The sequence below is a fragment of the Opisthocomus hoazin genome, chromosome 26 (assembly GCF_030867145.1).
Source record: "Opisthocomus hoazin isolate bOpiHoa1 chromosome 26, bOpiHoa1.hap1, whole genome shotgun sequence".
NCBI classification, from domain to species: domain Eukaryota; kingdom Metazoa; phylum Chordata; class Aves; order Opisthocomiformes; family Opisthocomidae; genus Opisthocomus; species Opisthocomus hoazin.
Window position 1 is genome coordinate 3,918,553 of NC_134439.1, and position 23,978 is coordinate 3,942,530.

Here is a 23,978-nt window from a genome sequence, read left to right on the forward strand (position 1 = left end):
GATGGGCTCAGCCAACGCAGGGCCTAAGCTCAGCCTGGGCACAGCTCCCAGGGCTGGGGCCAGGTCAATTAGAAAGAAAAACATGAATAAAATAAAGGAACTATCAAGCCCACCAACACAGACCTGGTTTTCATTTTGAAGGAACTTTTTGTTACTCATTTGTCATTAGCCTAAGTCCAAAACACTCGGTGTGATGCGATGGGATTTCCTTCACAGCCAGCAGAAATACTCCGTTTCTCCGAAAAAATGAGGTTATGCCAGAAGGAGGGTCACTTTGGCAAGCAGCAGGGGCAGACAGACTTTGGCTGCCCCCCAAGTGAGCGCTTTCCCTTCAGCGCTCGCCCTCGTGCCCGGCGGCCGGTGGCTGGGGTGCTGCTGAGGGGTGTTCACCGCGTGATGCCGGCGTGGGGAGGGGATGTCCTGCCAAGCACCACGGTCCGGTTGAGCTGTGTCTCCCTGCACTGAGCCGGGACGGGACTGGGACCCTGCAGGGATGGAGCTGTCTCCCACCCACCCCATCCACCGCAGCCTTTCTCCTCCTTTCTCTTTTTTTCCGCCTTTCCCTCAGTTCTCCCCCATCTCCTTCCCTCCCTCCTGTCCCAGCCCCTTCCCCTTCCCTCCCGGAGCAGCCAAGCACCAAAGGGACTTTGCACCCCCAAGGCAGCGCTCGCTCCTTGCACCTTCTCGGAACCCCGGGAGCCACCGAAGGGAGAGCGAAATGCTCCGGTCTTATCTGCGAGGGGAGGCAGGCTCGGTGGGCAGGGTTTGCGAGAAGGCTGCTGGCTTATAAGCAGCTGGCGGCGGAGGCAAAGCTCTCGCCTCGCCAGGCACCGAACGGGGCCCCCCTCCCCGTGCACCGCTCCCGCCGCGATGCCCCCGGCGCTGGGGCTGCTGCTGGTGCTGAGCCTGGCCAGCGCCCTTCAGCCCGGCCTCGAGCCCCCCCAGTCTGACCCCACCGAGGACGGGGCCGCCCTCTTCGCCAGCGCCTACAACAGCACGGCCGAGCTCGTCCTCTTCGAGAGCGTCTCGGCCAGCTGGAATTATTACACCAACCTGACGACCGACAACGCCGCTCTGCAGGTGGGTGGTGGTGGGACGCGGGTGATGCCACCGCGGGGGTGTCCCCAGCACCGGGGACCCGGGGGCACTGTGGTGTGGTGGGGACACTTGGTGTGGTCCCTTCCTTCCCCGCGGGCTCCTTTCTCAGCACCCCAGGATGCCAAATCAGGGCTGGGACTTGTAGCTCGGGAACCACAGGGTTTTGCCCCAAATTGGCCCTCGGAGAGGCTCTGCCTCTGGTCCCGGCGCAGAGTCTGGGTTATTTTTAGAGGTGGTTCCCTCCTCCCAGCACCTTCCACTTTCCTTCCCCCCCTTCCCGGACTGGGGTCAGGTGTCAAGTGTCCCTGTCCCCGTCCCTGCCGGGTGCCACCACGTCCTGGTGCCGTGCCATGCTGGAGCCCCGCTGCGTCCCAGCACTGGGGGCTTTCGGTTCGGGGCAGACATCGGGACCCCAAAGTGTGCACAAGCAACGGGGTGGCATCGGGACCAAGGCTGGCACCCCTCACCCCTGTGTCCCCAGCCTACGGGGACGCAGCCAGCCTCGGGAAAGCACTCCAGGCTGTGGGGAATTTGCCATCAGCCCAACTACGTGTGGGCAGGGTCCTGGCAGGGAGCAATGCTGTGTTCATCCCACAGGCATGTCCCTGTTTTGCCGGGGTTTTATGTCTGTTTGGGCTGGATTTAGTGGGGCAGGGAGCTGGAGCTGCCCGGGGGCTGCTCTCGGTTGGGTGAGCTGCAGCATGGCCCCTGCCATCACCAGCCGGGGAATCACAGTGCCTGGGTGGGCTGCAGAGGTTTCCCCAGCTCTTGCTGTGCCCAGGGAGCTGCTGGCTGCCGCGGCGCGGGGGGCACGGCCGCGGCGCTGCGGGCAGCTCGGAGCTATACCTGCCACCCCGCATGGCTAGGGATGCACGGGGCTTGATGCAGGCTGTACGTGACCAACGCACATTCAGGGACCCCACCATCACCCCTGTACCCCAAGGGCTGCCACACAGCCCCGAACCGCACCGATCCCACGGGGACGGGGCACAGCGTGTGCTGCAGCAGGAAGGAAACGCGTCTTCCTGCGCGGGGGGAAGGACCGCTGCCAGGTCCGGCCGCTGCCAACTTGGCAGGACACCCGAGAGCACCCAAGTGCCCCTTCAGCCTTTTCTCGGCGAGCTGACGCGACATCTGGGCAGGTGCCCGGCATCTGCTGCACGTGTTGCTGTGGGGTTGAGGACCTTCAGGCAGAGCAGCAGCATCCCGGCCGCTCCAAATCCAAGGTCAGAGCCAGCAAAACACCTTGCGTGGACTTTCCTCAAGCGGCTCTTCCAGGCCAGCTTTCACCCTTTCCTCTGTTAATAAATGCCCGAGGGACACGGCTGGGTGCTCCCTGCCATGCCCAGGCTCCCAAGCCAGCCCAGGAAGAGCAGGGGAGCCGGCCCCTGAGGTCAGCCCACCGACCGGGGAGGTGTGGGGTGGGATGGGATGGGGGGGCACCGAGAGTGAACGGGTTCACAGGTGGCCAGCACGACCCGGCAGGCTGAATGTGGGGGCTCTGGAGAACCCTTGGGCCAAGCAAACCCCACAGATGTCTATCACACAAGAGGGACGGAGCCAGGCCACCATGCTGGCCCCAGGGCAAGGTGACAGTGGGGTCAGGAGGCCGAAGGCAGAGCAGCAGCCCCCAGCCATGCAGGGACGGACAGAGGGACGCTGGAACGACAGACAGGGAGCTTGGCCGCAGGAGAGGGAGATGGACCTTCTCCTGCAAGCTGGGGCTCTGGGCGAGAGGCTGGTGATGGCGTTTGGGGGCTGCTCACGAGTGCAGGGTTTCTTCAGGTGCCTGGGGCAGAGCAGTTCCAGCACCCTGGGCCGCATCCTGTGCTGCTGAATCTTCACTGCGCAACCAGGAACAGGGAGGGACTGGGGTGGGGGGCTTTGGTAGGGAGACGTGGGGGCTGTGGGCGTCCAGGGGCATCTGAGCCCCCCAAAACGGGCACTCCCACAGAGAGAGCTCCCAGCTGCAGGGGTGAAGGGCTGGGGCTGGTGGGCACGGCCACGGCGAGGGGGTCTCGGGCAACGCCGCCGGCCTCGGCTCGCTCCACCGGAGCTGTCAGGAGAGTTTAGGGTACGATTCGCCTGACCAAACACAGGCGCCTGTGCAAGGAGAAGATGAAACACAGCTGGATTCTGCTTTCCACAGCTCCCCTGGCTCTGCAGCGGGGTCTGGGAAGGGGTAAAGAGATCCCCTGTTCAGTGGGGTGATGCAAGAGCATCGTGCTCCAGCGCAGGGTGTCTGCGGGGCTGGCACATCCCAGCACGTCAGGGGGTGAGGGCCGGCTGGTACCCAGAGTGATGCTGTGGGTGCTGGGATCTGCAAAGGAGGTGATGGGTGCCTGGCAGTGGGCAGCCAGGGGCACCCAGCACATTTGGCACCCCCACACCTGCGTCCCCCAGCCGCATGGGTCCCTGCCCTGGGCAGCCTCCAGCCCTGCCGCACCGTAACTCCCTTCCCTCCCCACCGCCAGCCAAGGGAATGTGAAGATTAAAATAAAACAAACCAGGCTTGTTGGAGCCATCTAAAGCCACGAAGAACAGCTAATGAGCTCCATAAATCACACCGGGACGGCACAAGGACACCAAACAGGCGGTCTGCACCTCCCCACTCCTTCCCGCGCATTGCCCAGGCCTGGACCCTCACACAATATCAGCATTTCCAGAAAATACAGCTGGCACCAGCCGGGCTGGGACGCGACCGCCCGCCACACACCCCGGCCCAAAATCGTGGCTGCAGCTCCAGCTGCCTAAATAACCCCCCGCGGCACAGGCAGCTCCCAGCCGTCCCACGGCCCTGGGAAGGGAGGTCAGGGCTGTCAGGAGATGGGTGACAGCGAGAGACCCAAAAGAGGGGGCTCAGTGCAGACGGGTGCCCCTCTGGAAGGTGAAACCCAGATACGACGCTTACAGGGCGTGGGCTGCGGATTGACAGAGGAGAACAGTATAGATCCAGCAAGGAGGTATAGGAAGGAGAAAAGGGCATCTTTATAGTGCTCCTCTGGGCTCCACAAAGTTGAGAAACAACAGGAACAGAGATAAAATTAAGCCAGACCTCAGAGCTCCTTCCGAATCTGGGATCTGGCAGCTGCCAGAGTCACGCGGGGAGCACCCAGGCACCCTGCCCACGTGCCATGGACACCCCCATCCCTGCATCCCCACCCCATCCGGGCCATGACACCCCGGAGCCACCTCTGAAACACCCTCAAAGGCCACCTTGGTGGGTGCTGGCCGGGAGCCCCGCAGGCAAGCGGGGACTGCGGATGCTGCAGCGTCGGCTGGAAGCTGATGTCTCTATCTATGAATGTCACGGACTGGGGACAGCCCTGCCTGCCACCTCATCTCTCATCCCCTCTGGCTCCCATAACCCTCGTGGCTCTGAACCCGGCCCCCACGCTGTCACCTGGGTGGTGGCATGTCCCAGGGCTGTTCCTGAGTCCCCATGTCCCCTCTCACCTTGCAGGTCGAGGCATCGCTGGAGGAGCAAAACTTCACAGAGCTGTGGGGGAAGAAAGCCAAGGAACTGTACGGCAGCATCTGGAATAACTTCAGTGACCCGCAGCTGAGGAAAATTATCGGCTCCATCCAGACCCTGGGACCCTCCAACCTGCCCCTGGAGAAGAGGGAACAGGTAGGCGAGGTGCCCGCAAAGCCCTGGGCATCGCTCGGGGGCTGCAAAACCCCTGAAAGGGATTTTTCCCAAGTGTCCAGACTCTGTTGCTGGCCCGTTGCCCCCTCCATTGCGTTTTGGAGGGTCTGCCTGGCCTCTGCGCAGCGAAGACAAGGAGGAGGGGGAGACGAGATGCTGTCGCTGGGGGACGTGGGGTGCCTGCTGGCCCCGTTATACAGCCCTAATCTCATCTCGGAGCTATCCCGGTGGGAACCGGAGATTTCCTGCTTACACAGAGCAGCCTTGGGCGTCTCCTGGAGACCAGCCAGGCTGTGCCCATGGCAGGGGGCCAGCTGGCTTGACCCCCCCCCGTCCCGGTGCTCCGCAAGGATGCAGGCCTCTGGAAAGGAGAGCTTCTCCAGCCGCCCGGCTCCTGAGCCCTCCCCGCAAGCCCAGAAACACTCTGCCTCGGTGACACAGTTCCACTCTAGGGACATCAGGACATCCTGAGCCTTTCCCATCACGGACCTCAGCTTTCAGGGTTATTTACCTAAATGTGATGTGACCTCGATTCCCGTGCATGAAAATATTGTCCAGGCTGAGGCTGGCAGCCTCTTGCCTCTGCACGAGCACAGGGACACTGGCACTGCTGTCCCCTCCAGCCTGGCCCACGGCTCCCTGGCAGCCCTCCCCACCGAAACCCTGGCAAAGCCCGGTGATACAGTCCTTTCCGGAGAAGCGTCAGCCCCGATTCCTTCCAGGAAACCCATCCCTACCACCTCCTGGATAACAGACAGCATCACGTCTCCTCCCCGCTCATCAGCCACATCTCCCCCATCCCCAGGCAGCTCCATCCCCCGGCCACCACCGTCCCCTCTCTCCATCCCTTCTGCCCGGCCGGAGCAGAGGGATGAGAGCAGAGAGAGGGACGGAGCGGAGGAATTTCCTTCCCTGGGAATGGGCTCCCCAGGCAGGTTCCAGGAAACCTCCTGTTGTTATTGTTTGCTGTTGTTCAAGTTCACAGAAATAAATCCCCCTCCTCCTCCTGCTTTTCTTCTTTTTTTTTTTTCCCCTGCTTAAATAAACAGGCCGTGCCGCAGCCCCGCTGACAAAGAGTTTTATAAATAGCCCCGCTCCGGGACATCACGAGCGCTCGCGCCGTGTTTGAGGGGGGTCGGCGAGTGGCTCTGCATGGGCTGGCTGTCCCAAAGAGCCTCCCTGCTCCCACCATGCGACGGGTGCAACAGCTCCGGGTGATAACCTGCTTATCACACCAAAAAGCGCTATGCAAACACACCAGTCCTCCTCCACATCCCTCCGGACACACACACTCCGGACTTGGGAAGTCTGTAAATCCCTCCTGATCAGCCATTCCCGTCCCCTTCCAGCCCCAACGTCTTTTCCTTCCCTGCAGTACAACACCATCCTGAGCAACATGGACAAAATCTACTCCACGGCCAAGGTGTGCCCGGCCAACGATACCTGCTGGGAGCTGGAGCCAGGTATGGTCCCTGTCCTCCTGCTCCTGCGGGGTGCTGAGCACCCCATGGCCAAGAGTTTGTCCTGGTCCCCACAGGGACCCATCCCCAACTGGATTGGGCTGGCAGGTCCCACCCATGTTCATGGAGAACATCCTGGGGCAAGGATGAGTATTTGGTTCTGGTGCGATGGTGGTGGCACCTCTGCAGAGCTGCTGTGGGATGCGACACCCCCCCCCCCCCCGCTCCTCTCTCATGTCCTACTTGTCCCCCCTGTCCCAGACCTCTCGGACATCATGGCCACCTCCCGCAGCTACAAGAAGTTGCTCTACGCCTGGGAGGGGTGGCACAACACCGCGGGCAACCCGCTGCGTGCCAAGTACGAGGAGTTCGTGAAGCTGAGCAACGAGGCCTATCAGATGGATGGTACGAGTCAGGTGGAGGGATGCAGGGGGTGGTCAGGGATCAGGGGTGGGAATTGGGAATGGCATAATCGGACGCTCTGCTGCTCACCCCATCCCAAAGGCAGGCAGGCATCCGACTTCCATTTGCACTTTGGGGAAGGGGCAAAAATCCTCCTGCTGTCCCCTAGTCCCAGCTCTTGGGGGTTGCTGGGGTGGTCAGCCCCCAGGGGCCGGTGCCGGTGGTCATCACTGCCTGTCTGCAGGATATGAGGACACAGGCAGCTACTGGCGCTCCTGGTACGACTCAGCCTCCTTCGAGGATGACCTGGAACATCTCTACAACCAGCTGGAGCCACTCTACCTCAACCTGCATGCCTTCGTCCGGAGGAAGCTCTACGACCGCTATGGCTCCAAATACATCAACCTGAAGGGTCCCATTCCTGCTCATCTCCTTGGTAAGAGAAAGGACCCCTCCAGCCTGTACCCAGGACTGTTGGTGGGGCCAGAGGGGCACATACAGGGCCACAGTGGGAGAGGGAGTTCCCAGTTATCACTGTGTTTCTCTTCCTCCCAACCTACCACCAGCTCTGCTCCAGCTATTTTCTCTTCTCAGGCAACATGTGGGCTCAGCAGTGGAACAATATCTATGACCTGATGGTCCCCTACCCCGAGAAGCCCAACCTCGATGTCACGAGCACCATGGTGCAGCAGGTGATGGGCTGAGGGGCTCACTGGTGTCTCCAAGGGGACAAAAACGGGGGGGTTGTTGGCCAAGGCTTGTCCATGACACTGACCTCATGGGAGTGGTTTCTCACACCTCCACAGGGAACAGCAGAAAAGCCACGTCCAGGAGGGGAAGGGGCAAAGAAATGACCCCTCTCCCTCTCTAGCAATGACCAAAGAGGCAGCAGGTGGGCAAAGAGGAAGGACAGTGCAGTGGGACTGGTGCCAGTCCCCAAGCTGGGGACTGCATCCACACCATCACACAGCTCCGAGCACTCCTGGGGCATCAGCCCTGTTCCCATCTCCTGTCCATGAGGAGAATCATGGACACCAGCACCACTGTTCAGTGGTTCTTAGGAATGCTTGGCCTATTTCTGGGGCCAGGGCTCCCCATCAGGGTGAGAGGGGCAGGACCCCGGTCCCTTGGAGGAACCCACCTCATCCCAGCCATGCTGGGAGAGCATCAGAGGTGAAGTCCAGGGCATGGGCAGCCCTTTCCTCAGCCATAACATATTGCCTGCTGACGGCCAGGGCTGGAACGCCACCCACATGTTCCGGGTCTCAGAGGAGTTCTTCACCTCCCTGGGGCTGCTGGAGATGCCCCCCGAATTTTGGGAGAAGTCAATGCTGGAGAAGCCAATTGACGGGAGGGAGGTGGTGTGCCATGCCTCAGCCTGGGACTTCTACAACCGCAAGGACTTCAGGTGTGTGGGGGCATGCAGGGGCCCAGCGCTACAGGGTAAGACCCCCCCATCCATACCCCCTTGGTGGTCACCATTTTGGGTACTCCCAGCCTGGCTGTGCAGCCCAACATGTCACCTTCTGGGGTAGGGTCTTAGGGCACCAAGCTGCCCTGCCTTCCCCTCCACCGTGTCCTTCCCCTACCCCATGGGGTGCTGCCACCCTCTCAGGCACCCTGGAGGGTCCTTCCCATCGAGGGGGTGCACAAGAAGCCGGGGTCCCTCACCCAGCTCAGGCAATGTTCTGTTTTCATCCGGCAGGATCAAGCAGTGCACAACGGTGACCATGGAGCAGCTGTTCACGGTGCACCACGAGATGGGCCATGTCCAGTACTACCTGCAATACAAGGACCAGCCCGTCTCCTTCCGCAGCGGGGCCAACCCTGGCTTCCACGAGGCCATTGGCGATGTCATGTCCCTGTCCGTCTCCACACCCAGCCACCTCCAGAAAATTGGTCTTCTCAGCAGTGCCACCGAGGATACAGGTATGGCAGCCACCTGCGGAGCTGGGTGGCTTGGAGGGCTCAGGTAGCACCAGGGAAGGTCTGGGACATGCGAGGGGGGGCTGCAGTCTGGCAACACAGTCCAGAGCAGGCCAGACCCCATGGCTGATGTGTGCCTTTCACCCACACATCGTTCCCTGCACAGCCCCTTCTTGTCTCCATGGGTCCATGAAGGACCTATCTTGTCTCCATGAATCCATGTGCAACTCCTCCTTCGATCCATGTAGGACCCTTCAGGGCTCTATCTTCTTCACCCATGAGGGCAGGAAGGATGCTCTCTGAGCTTGTCTGTGCCCTTCTCTTCTCCATCAGAGCCCCAAACCTGAAAGCAACGTCTTTGTGCTTGATTGGCTTTGACTTTTCCAGCGTTCCCCCTTCCCTCACCAAGAAACATCCACCCCAGGATCTCCTGATGTAGCTCTGCGGAGGTGGCACTGAGCGCTTACGTGCACAGTCACAAGGACAGTCAGCAGGTGATGTTTCTGCCTGCCAGCCAGCACAGTGGAGGAGGACTTGTTGCCGCAGGGCACTGCCCAGCTTGGCAAGAGTCTCTGCCCCCGCCCAACATCTCTCAGCCGACAAGTCAAAGCAGACGGCGGCGGAGGAAATCAAGCGTTCACAGACTCCTGCCGCAGGCAGCTGCTTTGTGGAGGAGGGACAGTCCCGGAATCCTCCTGCCTTGTCATTAAATGTGTTTCATGACGGGGAAGCCATCACAGCAGCCAAGAGCATTGGGTCAATGCTGCATGAACACCGTGGAGCAGATGGTCCCTGCCTCAAGGCACCGCTGCCCGCCTAACCAGCCCTTGGCAGCCATGCCACCATAGTGATGGCAGCCAATAGCCCCTCAGGGCAGTGCTGCTGACCCCTCTCTGATCCCACAGCTTCAGCTGCATCTCCAGCTGGTCCTTCTCCTACCTTCCTTCCCCAGGTTTCCTCAAGGCAATGGGGAAAGCAGATGTCACCATCCCCTGTGCTGCCCGTGACATGGTGGTGACTGTCTTAGAATTGACTCCAGTTCTGGGAGTTCCATGAGAGCCTTCGTGGTGGTGTGACAGCCCTGCAGATCAAACCCCCATCACTCTGAGGCCCCAGGGTGAATGTGTGAAGAGGGAACCATTAGAGCTACACTCACCAAAGACCTTCTTACTCTGAGAGCCAGGCTGAAGGCAAGGGGACACCGCACTCATCACTCCCATTGTCCCCACTCAGAAAAAAGGCACATGTAGCTAGAAAAACCTCCTGTGTCCTACATAGCCTTCTCTAGGGAGCAAAATCATATGTGGAAATGCTGTCCCCATTTTTCATCCAGATCTGCTCACCCTCTTGCCCACAAAAAGTCTAGTGGTCATAGTGCTGTCCAGCCAGACTCCTTCCCAACCTGATTCAGGCTCTGTTTCATGCAGAGAGCAACATCAACTATCTGCTGAAGATGGCCTTGGAGAAGATCGCCTTCCTGCCCTTTGGCTACCTCATCGACCAGTGGCGCTGGAACGTGTTCAATGGCCACACACCCCCGAACCGTTACAACTACGACTGGTGGTATCTGAGGTAGAGATATCAGGGGTAGATCAGGGTGTGGAAGCTGGGGGTGTACAAGGAAGGAAGACAGCGAAGAAAGGAAAAAGTAGCCATGGAGATGGCTGGAGAATGATGGCTAGACGGGTGGGTGGGTGGGAGGGATAGACGGATGGATAGAAATACATGGAATTGCACTCTAATTGTGTAGATTTCTTAAGCTTTTCCTTCCCATTCCCTGCCTTGGTTCCTTTGCCTCCCTCTTTCCAGCTCACGCTCTTGTTCTCTGTTGTCTGCAGAACCAAATACCAGGGTATCTGTGCTCCAGTTTCAAGGAATGAAAGCAACTTCGACCCCGGAGCAAAGTACCACATCCCTGGGAACACCCCTTACATCAGGTAGAGGAGCTGCTGGTGAGGGGACAGGGGCTTGGGGGAGCAGGGGGAGTGGGGGCTCAGCTCTGTGGGCAGGGACTGGGATGCACTGCTACTGCTCAACTATCCGATGCTTGGGGGCACAAATGGTGGGGAGCTGACATGTGGCCGGGTGCCTTCCCCCTCACCCTAGGACTTGTCTGCTTCCCTTTGTCCCCAGTGCTCACCTTCATCGGCTTCCTTGGCAGGTACTTTGTGAGCTTCATCCTCCAGTTTCAGTTTCACAAGGCGCTGTGCCAGGCAGCCAGCCACAGTGGTCCCCTGCACACCTGTGACATCTACATGTCCAAAGAAGCTGGAGCCAAACTCAGGTGGGGACAGAGGAGGGTCGGGACAATCATCACAGGCAGATGTGTGCATGGAAGCTGATGGTGTGCAAAGGAAGGAAAGAAGAAAGAAAGGAAGGAAAAGTGGCTGTGGAGATGGCTCAAGAAATAGTTTTGCAGATGGATGGATGGATAGATGGAAATACATGGAAGCACTGGGGTGGGGTGAGTGGTCCTTACCAGAGTACTGCTATTGTCCCTGTCATGAGCTCCCACTCAGACAAGAGGTCACACACATTTGATTCCTGTTGACTCCCTGGGTGTTAACAAGTGCATGAGTACGTGATGAGGAGTCCTCCTGCCCATATGCAGGACAGATGGGGGCTTCAGAGGCAGTTCCCAGGTTCATGTCCCACTCAGGAATAGCATCTTCAATCCTTGTGATGCTGAGATACCATCACCGCTTTTCTCCCATCCATCCCCTGGCCTCATGCTGGCTCTTCCTGTTCTGCTTCTCTGCAGGGAAGTGTTGAAAGCTGGGTCTTCCAAGTCGTGGCAGGAAATCCTGTTCAACCTCACTGGCACGGATAAGATGGACGCTGGGGCCCTCCTGGAATACTTCAGCCCTGTCACCACATGGCTTCAGGAGCAGAACAACAAGACCAATGAGGTGCTGGGCTGGCCTGAGTTTGACTGGCGTCCCCCTATCCCTGAAGGCTACCCTGAAGGCATTGGTAAGGCTGCAGCTCCATCCTGGCCCTGGGGAGGGGCAGAAAGAGGTCTCTCAAGGGACATCACTAACCCCTAGGCAGGACAGTGCTGAGGGAGGTCTCTGCTGTCGGTGGGGGACATACCCATGCCAGAAAAGAAACACAACATCTCCATATGGACTCCCATAGGGTGTTGCTTCCCAGGAAGCAGGTGCCGTTAGCCAGCCCCTTGGTGTACCGTTGTCCAAAGCTGTGGCCTTGCTGCTGTGGTAATACCACCAGTCATGGTGTGACAGGTCATCTGTTTTCAGCTGTATCCTTCCTGCCCAAGTGGGAGGGTCTAGGGCATGCAGCGTGTCCTGTTATCTGGTCCCTTGTCCAACGGAACACTTCCAGCAGTACTCCTCTGCCCCCATTTCTTGGCTCAACCTGTTCCCAGGTTGCGGCACCCTTCAATGGACCTGCAGTTCTGGGAAAGACTCAACCATGGATTCTCCATGAGGTGGTGTTCTTGCAAAGAGGAGGACTCTCTCTACTCCCCTTCTCTTTCCCCATTTATCTCCTCCTCTAGACAAAATAGCAGATGAAGCACAAGCTAAAGAGTTCTTGTCGGAGTACAACAGCACAGCTGAGGCAGTGTGGAACGCCTACACCGAGGCATCCTGGGCCTACAACACCAACATCACTGACTACAACAAGGAGATCATGGTATGGGAATGACCTTGGGGCTGTCTGGGGAGAGACAACAGCCAAGGAAGGCAGCCTCACACAGGAGGTGCCTTTTCCATGCAAGCCTTTGTCATGCTAGGGGTACCCACAATGGTAGCCATGGGGAGGTTGTCCGTCATGACATGCCAGGTGGTGTTTCTAGTGATGGTCTGTGTCTCAGGAATTTCCTCGAAGTATCTCCTTTTCTGTCCCCTCCTCCCCTTGCAGCTGGAGAAGAACCTGGACATGTCCAAGCACACCCTTGAGTATGGCATGAGAGCCAGAGAGTTCGACACCTCCGACTTCCAGGACCAAAGCGTCACACGCATCCTCAAGAAGCTGAGTGTCCTTGAGAGGGCAGCCCTGCCTGAGGATGAGCTGAAGGAGGTGAGCTCCAAGGGGCCAGAGCAGGACAGGGTGTCCTTTGCCACTACCTTGTGTGGAGACACAAGCTTCTCCCAACTTTTAGGAAATGTCACTGGGCAGCCACCCCTTGCCCTTGAATAAGGTGATAGTTTGGTACTTTCTACACAAAGACGTGATCCTTGTCTCCAGGACTTCCCACCCAAAGGTTGCCTATCCCAGGCTGCAGTGGGGTGTGGCTGCTTGGGTGGCAATGGCACGTTGCTTGCTGGTCCTAGTCCCTCATGTATTGACTCCACTTTGCCTCCATTTGGGGTCACACTTGGCCTTGGAAGGGACCAGAGGAAAACACCTGGGGACATTTCAATGGGCTGCGACACTCTCCAAGAGCAGAAGCAATGATAACCAGCTCACATGATCCAATTTTCTTTGCAGTACAACACCCTCCTCTCAGATATGGAGACCACATACAGTGTGGCAAAAGTCTGCAGAGAGAACAACACCTGTCACCCACTGGATCCTGGTAAGGTCTGGCAGGGCATCCAGTGAGTCATCTGCAACAGGCCCAGAAAGGAGGGATCTTTTTCTAACAGGGGCACGGAGAAAGGTCATGAAGGGGCCTCCCCACTTTCTCTGTGATGGCCCCTGAGCAGCACATTGGGTCTAGCACCATTGCATCAGTCCAGCCCATCCAACAGCATCACTTTGTCTTCATTGCTCTCTGTTCAGACCTCACAGACATCATGGCCACCTCACGGGACTATGATGAGCTCCTCTTTGTCTGGAAGGGCTGGCGGGATGCTGCTGGGAAGAATATCAAGAACAACTACAAGCGATATGTGGAACTCAGCAACAAGGCAGCTGTGCTCAATGGTCAGTGTCCCACTCCCTTAGAGACCCACCATATGGTCTTAACACCCTGTAAGCAGAGGATTGGGCTGATTGTCCAACTCAGGGTCAAAATCTTGAAGGTGTGGAGGTCCCACTAACTCCCATGAGATCCACTGTCTCATAGATATGGAGGGAGATGGGGTGTCTAAAACTTTTGTTGCAAAACCTTTGAGTGATTGTTTAAGCAACCTAACCATTCATTCATGACAGCAGCAAGACAGACTCTAGCCCAAGAGGAAGAAGGACACGGTCTAACAGCTTCCACTCTTTCACTACCACAGGCTACACAGACAATGGGGCCTTCTGGAGATCCCTGTATGAGACATCCACCCTCGAGGAAGACCTGGAGAGGTTGTATCTGCAGCTGCAGCCCCTGTACCTCAACCTGCATGCCTACGTACGCCGAGCCCTATACAAAAAGTATGGTGCAGAGCATATAAACCTGAAGGGTCCCATCCCTGCTCACCTACTAGGTAAGGGCTTTGCTAGGCCCTCAAGCAGAACAGGGTCTCCCACCAGGCATAGTTTGCTCCAAGTCATGCCGAGAGTTGAGACTGGTCTCTGTTCAGCTCTGGCTGAAGGGCCAAGGCCTCATGAGAAGGGTCTTCAGAAGCCCGTCTAACCCAGGGAAGGGCAACACACTCAGCATGACTTGACGTCTCCTGCACGGATGGGATTCTGCTTGCATCATCCTTGTGATGGTCCCCAGGGACAGGGCAGGGTCATCCACTCTGTGCAGGAGTCGGGAGTAACTGGTTGCCTTCGCTCTTCTCTCCCTGTCTCCCTCCTGCCATGCATTGTCCTCCTATGCTTCCCAGGCAACATGTGGGCCCAGTCATGGTCCAACATTTTTGACTTGGTGATACCTTTCCCGGATGCCACCAAGGTGGATGCCACCCCAGCCATGAAACAACAGGTCAGTGCTTTTCCAGGTTGCTCCGGGGAAGCCCCTTGGGACCCAGCACCCTTTGGCCATTGCCACCCCTTGTGCTGCCAAACGTTCTGGTGTTGCCAAACATCTCCATTCTTCATCAATATTCTCTCCCTTCCTGGATATGCCAAGAACTGGATCCAGCTCTAGCCACCTCCAAAAGATTTCCCCTACCCAGAGAAACAAGACTGTCCCTGGCCTCCCATCCTTCCCACAGTCCCTGGCACCCCTAGCATCCCTCCTCGCCCCTCATCAGGTCCTCTGCTGGCTCTCTCCCCAGGGCTGGACACCCAAGAAGATGTTTGAAGAGTCAGACCATTTCTTTACCTCTCTGGGCCTCATCCCGATGCCACAAGAGTTCTGGGACAAGTCCATGATCGAGAAGCCGACAGACGGGCGGGAGGTGGTGTGTCATGCCTCGGCCTGGGACTTCTACAACCGCAAGGACTTCAGGTGCCCGTGGGGAGCAAGTGGTGGCTGCAGCTGACATGGTGCTGTGGCAGATAGCAGTGGCTTTGTAGAGCAAGAGCATGTGGCCTGATGCCACCACAGTGTCGCTTGTCCTGTGGTTGTGGCAGCCCCACTACTGCATTGCCTCTGGTACCCAGGATGCTGGCACTGCTGGCAGGAGCCCCTGTAGCAGATGGAGGCCAATCAGTGCCTTCCCTGCCCTGCTGCAGAGAATGGAAAAGACGATGAACAGGGAGAGAGAATGGGCAGGTTCAACAGGAGATGCAGGAGAAAAGAGAGATAGCAACCCCATGGAGTAGGACCAGCCTGGCCTGGCATCAGATATGGGGTGGGGGCATGTGGAAAGGGAGGCCAAATGGAAGAATAGTTCAAGGGGGTGTGATATTTCCTGGAGATTTTCACCCCAGTACTGCCCTCCCTTCTCCCCCCAACACCCATGTTCTGGTCCAGGATCAAGCAGTGCACCGTGGTGAACATGGACGACCTAATCACAGTGCACCACGAGATGGGCCACGTCCAGTACTTCCTGCAGTACATGGACCAGCCCATCTCATTCCGCGATGGGGCCAACCCCGGCTTCCATGAGGCTGTTGGGGATGTCATGGCCTTGTCCGTCTCCACCCCCAAACACCTGCACAGCATCAATCTGCTGGACCAAGTCACAGAGAACGAAGGTGAGCTGGAAGGGGAGCACCACACAGCAAAGGTGGAGGGGCTGCCAGGGACAGCTGGAAATGCAGAGGGTCAGAATGGTTTGGGCAGAGTGGAAGAGAACAGGGACATGCACGGTGGCTTTGCATGCTTGGAGGTGACAAGATCTGGTGGGGACATCCTGCTCTTTAGCAGAATAACCCATGTGGGGTGGAGAGGTGGGTGCAGTGTTGCTCACACCTTCACACCCTGGGCAGAAAGTGACATCAACTACCTGATGAGCATCGCCCTGGACAAAATTGCCTTCCTGCCCTTCGGATACCTCATGGACCAGTGGCGCTGGAAGGTGTTTGATGGCCGGATCAATGAGGATGAGTACAACCAGCAGTGGTGGAATCTCAGGTGTGCTTGAATTCAGACCCCTCTTTGGTGCAAGGGCCTCAGCCAACATCCCACTGGGTATTTTCTCCCTGTGGTCCAGTTTGCTGCCACGGGACATGATGGGATACATCACCCCTCACCCTGTCCTCGCACCCTGCTGTGTCCCCTCCCAGCTTACCCCTCCTTCTCCTCCCCACACTTGGCTAACTCTCCCTCTCTGGCCCAGGATGAAGTACCAGGGCTTGTGCCCACCAGTACCAAGGTCTGAAGATGACTTTGACCCCGGGGCAAAGTTTCACATCCCTGCCAATGTTCCCTACATCAGGTGAGCAAGCAGGGCTGGGGCAGGAGGGACACTGCTTGGACACAGAAGCAGGATCTCCAGTTCAGATGCCAGTGATCGCACCTTGTTTCATGGCTGTGGGATACTTGGTGGTATGGTCCTGAGGGTGTCGGGCAGCTCTGAGGACCCTGACAGAGCTTTAGGGCAGAAGGCTGGATTTGGGGGAATTTTTCCATATTCAAGGAGGATGGGCTCATCCACCCCGGCAATCGTAAAATACATGTTAAAGGAAAAATGGCATCAGCAGATTGGACTGACTTGATGCAGGTGTAGCTTCAAAACCAAGGATGCTACTCCAGACTGGGAGAGTGCAGCCAAGGAGATGAGGGGAAACCACATCCTCCCCTGCACAGCCACTAGTAGTGTCCAATCCTGTGTCCTCACCCCTCTCCATCCCACCAGGTACTTCATCAGCTTCGTGATCCAGTTCCAGTTCCACCAGGCGCTCTGTGCAGCAGCCGGGCACACAGGTCCCCTGCACACGTGTGACATCTACCAGTCCAAGGATGCTGGGAGCCTCCTGGGGTAGGTGCATGGGCAAGGCAGAGCCAAGAGTCATGTGGCCCCAAATACGTTAAAGCCAGCCCAGAAAGACATGAGGCAACGCAGGCCCTGGTCATCCATCTCCTCCCTGCCACAGCATGAGATGCTCTGGTCCCCAGCTCTGGGGTGCGGGGCAGGGGGGACCCCGGGCAGGGGCACCTTGGACTGGGTGCTGGGGCTGTGATTGCAACAGCAGCCACTAGATGGTAGCTGGGACCCTGGCAGGTGGAAGGCTCGCTCCCTCCTCCTCCTCCTCCTGTTCCTTAGGGAAAACAACCCCCTTGCTTCAAGAAAAGCACCTGCAAAATTAACCCTTTCACCCAGGAACTGCTCTGCACCAGGCTGGACTCACTGGAGGGCTTTGATCCCTCTAAATCTCCCCTTTTCTACTAGTAAAACCTCCTTCCCTGTGCTCTGGCAGCGCTTGGGGCACAGATTGTACCCAGGGTTGCTGATACCAAGAGCCCCAAGCGCCAGGGGAAAAGGGAAGGGCTGGTGGCCAAGAGGGTGATGGGGAACCCGCTACAGCTGATATCTCCTGCCACAGGGAGGCCCTGAAGCTGGGCTTCAGCAAGCCGTGGCCCGAAGCCATGGAGATCATCACTGGGCAGCCCAACATGTCAGCCGATGCCCTGATGAGCTACTTCGAGCCGCTCATGACATGGCTGGTGAAGGAGAACGAGAAGAACGGGGAGGTCTTGGGCTGGCCCGAGTACAGCTGGACTCCTTACACAGGTATGCAGGGTTCAGCCAAGCACTGAAGGTCCATGATGGACCAGAGCTCAGCCCTCACCTGGGCCAGGATGGGGCACGTGGGAGAGATGGAGCTGTCTTGGTGCCCCTTGGCCACCCCAAAAACCACAGGGTATTTGGATGCTTCTCCTTGATTTCCCATGGAGCTCAGTCTAATGGCAACACGGCATCCAAATGACCAGCAAAGGGAGAGCTCATGACCCAACACACCCCAGCACAGAGCTACCAGCACCAAACATGTGCCCTGTTTCTCCATTTTCCAGCCACTCCAGCCCCAGTCAGCTCCAGCCAAGCCAATTTCCTGGGCATGACCCTGGCCAGCGATGAAGCCACAGCAGGAGGCTGGGTCCTGCTGGCCCTAGCACTTGTCTTTCTGATCACCACCATCTTCTTCGGCGTCAAGTTCTGCTCAACCAGGAGAAAGGCCTTCAAATCCAGCTCAGAAATGGAACTGAAATAAAGCAGCCAACAGCAGGGGAGCACGGGCAGGGTGCAAGCATGGGCATTTGGCCAGGCTGGCAGTGATGCCATGGGCACATTCGCCAACAAAGCCAGGGGTTTCCACAGCCCAGGACTCCTCTCTCCCATCAGGTCAGACATTTTTTTCCACTATGCAAGAACCAAAGCAGAAAAGAGCTATTTATTTGTCAATGTCTGCATCAGGGGAAGAGAATTTCAGGCACCGGCAGGCACGGAGCCGTCACGAGCTGCCCCTGAGCCCAGGGCTGGGAGCCGGTCCAGCCTGGGCACCCACCAGCCATCTCCAACCTGTGGGCAAAGCCACAGAGACTTCAAGTGACAGAGGGCAGTTTGGGGAGGGATAGAGCACATCCCTACCCCTGGTTTGCCTGCTGCCAGGCTGTTCACTTGCATGGATGAAAAATAAACCCGTGTCTTGCCACCCTCAGAGCAACAGCTCGCCTCCTTCTTGAAGGTGGGCTGGGATCTCAGTGGGACAGGGCTCTCAAACAGGAGAGCTGCCACCCCAACCCAGCACAAATACAAATTCCTGGGGACCAGCTTGGCTTTGGAACAACACACCTGCAGCACCCAACCTCCCCTATCCCCGCCATGAAAGCTCAGCATCCCCTTGCAGCATCCCCACCCTCCCCTAAACCGTGGCTCCCATGGCAGCTCGTGGGTTAACCGTGCAGCACGTGCCTAAGGAAAGGGCTGAATCAGGGCCAGAAATCCCCGAAGTCCAGGCCTGAACTATTCAAAAGGTTGTGGGGTCACCAGTCCCAAGCTGGGACAGGGATGGAGCTCACAAACGCTGCAGCTCCAGTGCAGTGGTGACATGTGTTTACGTAAGAGCCAGGGGGGCTCCGAGGTCAGCGATCACCTCCCACCCTCCAGCTCCCGATTATCTTGGGATCAGCTGTGCTTGAGGCTTTTTTCCCCCCCTATCTTTCTTCTGCTTCTGTAAATAAAACTTCGTATTTGTTCTGCAGTGATTAGGTGCAAAACTAATCCCAGGCTGGGGATTATTGCAGCCTTAAAGAGCTGTGATCTGCTGCAGCCCAGAGCAGCAGGGGAAATGAGGGGATCTGGGATGATCCACCCGTCCCCCTCCCATCTGACGGCCTCTGCCCTCAGTCCTGTCTTCCGTGAGGAAACTGAGCCCGGGAGAGGCTCATCACACCCGGGAGAGGAGCAGAAGGCAGGTGTCTGCCCGCCCACGCTCCAGTTTTTGTTTGCTTTCAATCCTCCTCCAAGCACAGCACGCCCACGGAGAGGTGAAATCCCGACTGCTCGTCTTTCTGCCGTGATCCCCAGACCCGGCAAGCAAGCGCCCCGGATGCCTGCGCTCACGCTGTTCTTCCCATGGCCGTATCCTGGTGCATCTGCTTTATATCCCGGCACACCAGGCACCCTCCTCTCCTCCCTTCCCAGCAGGGCAACGCTCACAAAGCGGAGACCTGGCACGGTGAGAGCTGGGTTTGAAGCCAAGTGTATTTTCAGCCTGGGAAAGCAGGCTGGTGCAGGTGTGCTCCATTCAGCTCAGCTCCTCACCAGTAATTTTGAGCCCCCTGGCTCCTTTCTGCCCCATTAGTGGAGGAAAAGAGGCCTCCAATATCATCAAGATGCTATGAGTTTCATGAAAATTGCTTTCTGGAGGAAAAAAAAAAGTCACACTGAACACTCTCACTCAGGGACAGCAGCAAGAGCTCAGCCCTAATAAGACATCAGAAAATCCACACAGGAGCTGATTCTGTCTTGGAATGGACACAGCTATAAGGGTGGGTGATGGGCACACTGAGCTGTGGCCTCCTGCTCAGAAACAGACAACTCCAGCCCACAGTCCACCCAGAAGACAGGGCTGGACACCAGGTTACCTTCAGCACAGGTCCAAGGTTCCACCCAGGAGATGGGGCTGGACACCAGACTGCCTTCAGCACAGGTCCAAGGTTCCACCCAAGAGGTGGGGCTGGACACAATTTTATACCCAGCCCAGCTCAGGAGGAGACTGAAGGTCCCACCCTGAGTTTAAATGGAGCTGCTGGGCCGTGGGTGGGGGGCCCAGGTGGAGCTCCTCAGGGCAGCGAAGGCCTGCAGGTGCCCTGCAGGCTCTGCCAAGCCGGCAGCGATGTTTTACAAGATACCTTTAAACCGAGAATGATTCCCCTTCCCCGTTGCGAGAACATCTGGAGAGATTTTGCTGCCTTCTGGCACCTGCATCATGCTTTCTGCTGAAATTAGGAGGCTTAGTGAAATCACTCCCTAAGGAGGAACACGAAAAAGGATAAAAAAAAAAAAAAAGGAAAAGAGTAGGAAAAAAGAAGAGATTCCCCCTCAATTCACTTCACTCCTCGGCAGGGAGCTCGGGAAGGAGTGGGCCCCCCAGGCTTGTGGGGGGCTGCCCTGCACCACCCCCCCTGTGCACGGGGCTCCCAGAGAGGAGATTTGATTAAAATCACACAAATTTAAAGCAAGAAACACCCTGGGTTCCCTGCGTCGGCTCAGGGACCCTTTGGGCACCGCAGAAACTCATTTTCCATTTTTTTTATGTTCATTATCAGCTGCAGGAAGGTGGCTGGGGGGGTTCCCACACCCCGCGGCCTCCCGGAGCTGGGGGGGCCCAGCCAAGCCGGGTCTATTCTTAGCTGACGGGTGGCCGGGCAGGGTGCACGGGGCCGCGTTCCTCGCATTCCCCTTCCCCGGGGACAAGGAGAGCCTGGAAATAAGCAGCCACAGCTCAGCAGCACCCAGGGGCCATCAGCGGGGGCCCCCCCTGGGTGGGGGGTGGTGTAGGGGGGTCCCAGGGGACAGCAGAGGTGGTCGCAGGGATGTGGTGAGCCGTGGTAGGGACTGTGGACCCCCCAGCCCTGCCAGCCCCTTTGCCTGTGGCTTCACCCCCTGCGAGCCCTGGCTGGTTCCATCCTTCCTTCCCTGCTGCTTGAGCAGGGCTGAGGGGGGTAAAGGTGAATTTAGGGGTGAGGAGCACGTGGCGGACCCCAAGGCCCCCCCCTAGGCAAGCTCAGACTCCCCCCAGCCCCATGGTTTAGCTAGAATTCCCTACCAAGGGGGCCAGGGTCCAGGTCCAGCCCAAATGACACCCCAACCCTGCCAACGTCCCCTCCGTCCTCCACCAAGCACAGAGATGAAAGGGTTCCCCCCCAAACGCCTCTGGACGCATCGCACCGGACACCCATCTGCGTCCCACCCCCACCGAGGGATGCACCCGGGGCCGTGAGCTGGGCTGGCCCCCTCCCCATCCCCATGGAGCCCCCACCCTGTGTGGGCAGCAGCCCCTCGCACCGCTTCCTCGGGGTGCCTTGGCAGCAGGACCCCCAGGCAGGCTCTGCCCTTGTCCCCAGGCTGGTGGGGACCATCCCCACGCCTCCCGGGCTGACACCGGGAGAGAATTGCCGCAGACTTCGAGTGCCGCAGCCCCGACCGACGAGGGCGAGCGTGTGGCCAAGCCCTCGGTGCTCGGCTCCCCTCGCCCCGTGCCCGGGAGGGGTTCCAGCCAAACCCAACCGCTGCAGCCGCCGCCAGCACCCCGCTCCCGCGGCCTCATCCTGCCCTTCCCCGGCCTTCCCTGCAGCATCGCCGTGAGTTATTGCAGCCGCCTGCTCGCCCCGTCCGTCCTCCGAGGACTGCGGGTGAGTCACGAGCCTGCCCCGCGCCTCAGTTTCCCCCTCTGTGCAGCGAGGACGGGCAGGACGCTGGTGTGGCTGCCGTCAGCCGAGCATGCCACATCCCAGGGCTGAATCCTCTCGGCTTTTCCTGCCGCTTCCGAGTGGGATGTGGCTCTTGTCGGGAAACAACGTCCGTGACTGGGTTTAATGTCACCGAGTCCTTCCCAGGTTTGCAGCTCCCATCGGGCCTCCCCCGGGATAGCGTGGCAGAAAGCCCAGGCTGAGGAGGGTTAATTTTGGCTGCACGTTTAACTGTTGGTGTTATAATTAACGAACAGTGCTGCCGTGAAAGCCTGGAAAAACACATCAGGATTTGGAGTGATGGGGCAGAGGAGGGAGCCAGGACAAGGAGCATCCTTCCCCCTCCCCCCAGTACCCTCACAACCCCAATTCCTCCCTCTCCTGTCGCATCCCTGGAGCATCTTCCAAAAGTGAAGGGCAAAGCAGGGGCATGAGCCATGCCGGCAGCCGGGACACCGGAGCCTGCCTGGGGACAGCGCGGGTGGGTGCGAGCAGCTCTGGGGACGGCGGGAGCCCCGTCTCCCCCCCACCGGCTGTGTTTGCGGCGCGGCTCTAATTACAGAAATGTGCAGAAACGCAGCCTCTCCATTGGCAAACATTTCTCCAGGCGAGCGTCAGCCGGCAGCTGCCGTGCCGGGATTCGAGTGGGCGACTGTCCCCTCAGTCCCACACCTCCCAGCCCAGATCCACACCCCATTTCACGGCTGTACCCCCCCGCCAGCCACGCCTGTGCCTGCCCAGGGCAGCCCCTTGCCAGGTGGGTGATAAATCCCCGCACAGATTATAATTCCCTGCACAGACTGTAATTCCCTGTGCTCCCAGGTGGCTCCTTGTGCAGGAGCGGGGAGGGGAAGGACACCCTTGGGAAGCACCCAGGCTTCCTTTGCCCTGGAAATTAGGGGGGTTGCCCGCTGATTCCCCGGGGTGCGAGAAGGAAGGAAAGAAGGGGAAAGGAGCAAAACCCCAAAAGCCCTTGAGGAGAAGGAGGAGGAGAGGGAAGAACTGAGGGAGGGAGGAGGAGGGGAGCAGGGAGAGAGAGGATTACTGCTTGGTTGAATTAGAGGGAGCCCTTCAGCTGCCTGGAACAGCAGGACAATTTGCCCAGAGACCCCAATTCTTCCTATCTGGGATAAAATGTAAGCACAGGATTAACTGCAAGCATATGCTTAAGACCCAGGGAATTGAAAGAAGTCTGGGCATGAAGTGCTTCAAGGAGGGCAGAGAGACAGGGCATGGGCCGGCAGCCTCGTGGATGACCCGGCTCTACTGCGGTGCACTGGGGGGACTGGGAGAGCCGTGGGGGGATTGGAAGAGCCAAGAGAGCACTGGAAGGCTCCTGGAGTTTAGTCAGTAATAACCTGAAAGGGAACGACGTGACTCAGCTCCATCTGTGAGGGCTGTATGGGGAAGAGGGTCAGTAAGAGAGGCTCTTCCATCAGCCATGAGATGGGATGACAATCCCTGGCCAGAGAAAGGGGGATCCAAGTGGTCCCACTGCCATGGCCAGAGCAGGAGAAGCCATTCTGGGGTCACCCCACAGACCCGGCCCTGGCAGGGGGGCTGGGGAGGCCGGGGCTGTGCCCTGCCCTGTGCCCAAAGCCCCGTTGGTGTCCCTGCACTCCCCTCTGCGGACCCACTCCCCGCCGGGGAGGGCTGCGGGCCGGCACGTGCCCTTATCATCAGACACATCCGTGTCCACGTGCTGTGTCCACAAACATCCCGGACTGATTTATGGGATGAGAGGAGGGCAGGAGGCCAACCTTAAATCCTGACTGCCTTGTGATTAATAATCATAATTACGACCATATTAGCTGTAGCAATAATAGTTTGCTTTCCCTTGGAGAACTGGTCATCCAGGAATCTCAGGGCGGTTTCACAAGGCCGAATGACCAGTGTCTCTATTTTCTAGCGAGGAAATTGCGGCACAGAGCTGTCTCCCTCGAGTCACCCAGTATATCAACAAGAAAACAGAGAAGGTAGGAGCCTGGACTCCGTGTCCCTCTCCCTCCCCCACGCTATTAAGCTGCATCTGTGTAATATAGAGCAAAACATCCTCCACGACTCACAGTAAATCACGGCAGAGGCAGTGTGCAGAGTGGATGGGGGGAGATAATGGGTTTTTCACCCTCTTCAACAATAGAACAAGTTTTTCTCCGCTGGGGAAGGCTGACTTCTATGAGAGACAAAGATAAAAGCAGCACCAGGGCTCTGAAATGGGCCTGAAAGGTCAAGCCAGCCACTCGCATTGCTGGCCCAGGGACAGGAGGCAACTCCGGCAGGCAACGCTGCGGGTCGA

The 23,978-nt window shown here is 58.2% G+C and overlaps 1 protein-coding gene across 2 annotated transcripts; it reads left to right on the forward strand.

The window, feature by feature from the left end:
* Window positions 1-806: 806 nt before the first annotated feature.
* ACE (angiotensin I converting enzyme) lies at window positions 807-18,406 on the forward strand. 2 transcript variants are annotated; one of them, XM_075443497.1, is made up of 25 exons: window positions 807-1,080; window positions 4,562-4,729; window positions 6,123-6,210; window positions 6,469-6,612; window positions 6,854-7,045; window positions 7,204-7,301; window positions 7,845-8,017; window positions 8,315-8,538; window positions 9,963-10,107; window positions 10,374-10,472; window positions 10,697-10,819; window positions 11,297-11,508; window positions 12,056-12,192; window positions 12,421-12,579; window positions 12,991-13,078; window positions 13,285-13,428; window positions 13,728-13,919; window positions 14,265-14,362; window positions 14,658-14,830; window positions 15,299-15,522; window positions 15,757-15,901; window positions 16,107-16,205; window positions 16,626-16,748; window positions 17,314-17,501; window positions 17,783-18,406. In XM_075443497.1, exons 1-25 carry the CDS (start codon window positions 871-873, stop codon window positions 17,977-17,979), a joined length of 3,843 nt encoding a protein of 1,280 aa, XP_075299612.1. In that variant the 5' UTR covers window positions 807-870; the 3' UTR covers window positions 17,980-18,406. The 2 variants fall into 2 exon arrangements, with proteins under 2 accessions (XP_075299612.1, XP_075299613.1); XM_075443498.1 differs by lacking the exons at window positions 807-1,080; window positions 4,562-4,729; window positions 6,123-6,210; ... (6 more) ...; window positions 10,374-10,472; window positions 10,697-10,819 and adding an exon at window positions 10,957-10,999.
* The last annotated feature ends 5,572 nt before the right edge of the window (window positions 18,407-23,978 follow it).

What these genes read in the sequence shown, in the direction of transcription:
- ACE (XM_075443497.1), top strand. Translation starts at nt 871, where the DNA reads ATGCCCCCGGCGCTGGGGCTGCTGCTGGTGCTGAGCCTGGCCAGCGCC. An exon ending in CGAGGCCTATCAGATGGATG is followed by an intron (nt 6,613 to 6,853) that starts GTACGAGTCAGG and finishes GCCTGTCTGCAG; the next exon opens with GATATGAGGACACAGGCAGC. An exon ending in CATTCCTGCTCATCTCCTTG is followed by an intron (nt 7,046 to 7,203) that starts GTAAGAGAAAGG and finishes TTCTCTTCTCAG; the next exon opens with GCAACATGTGGGCTCAGCAG.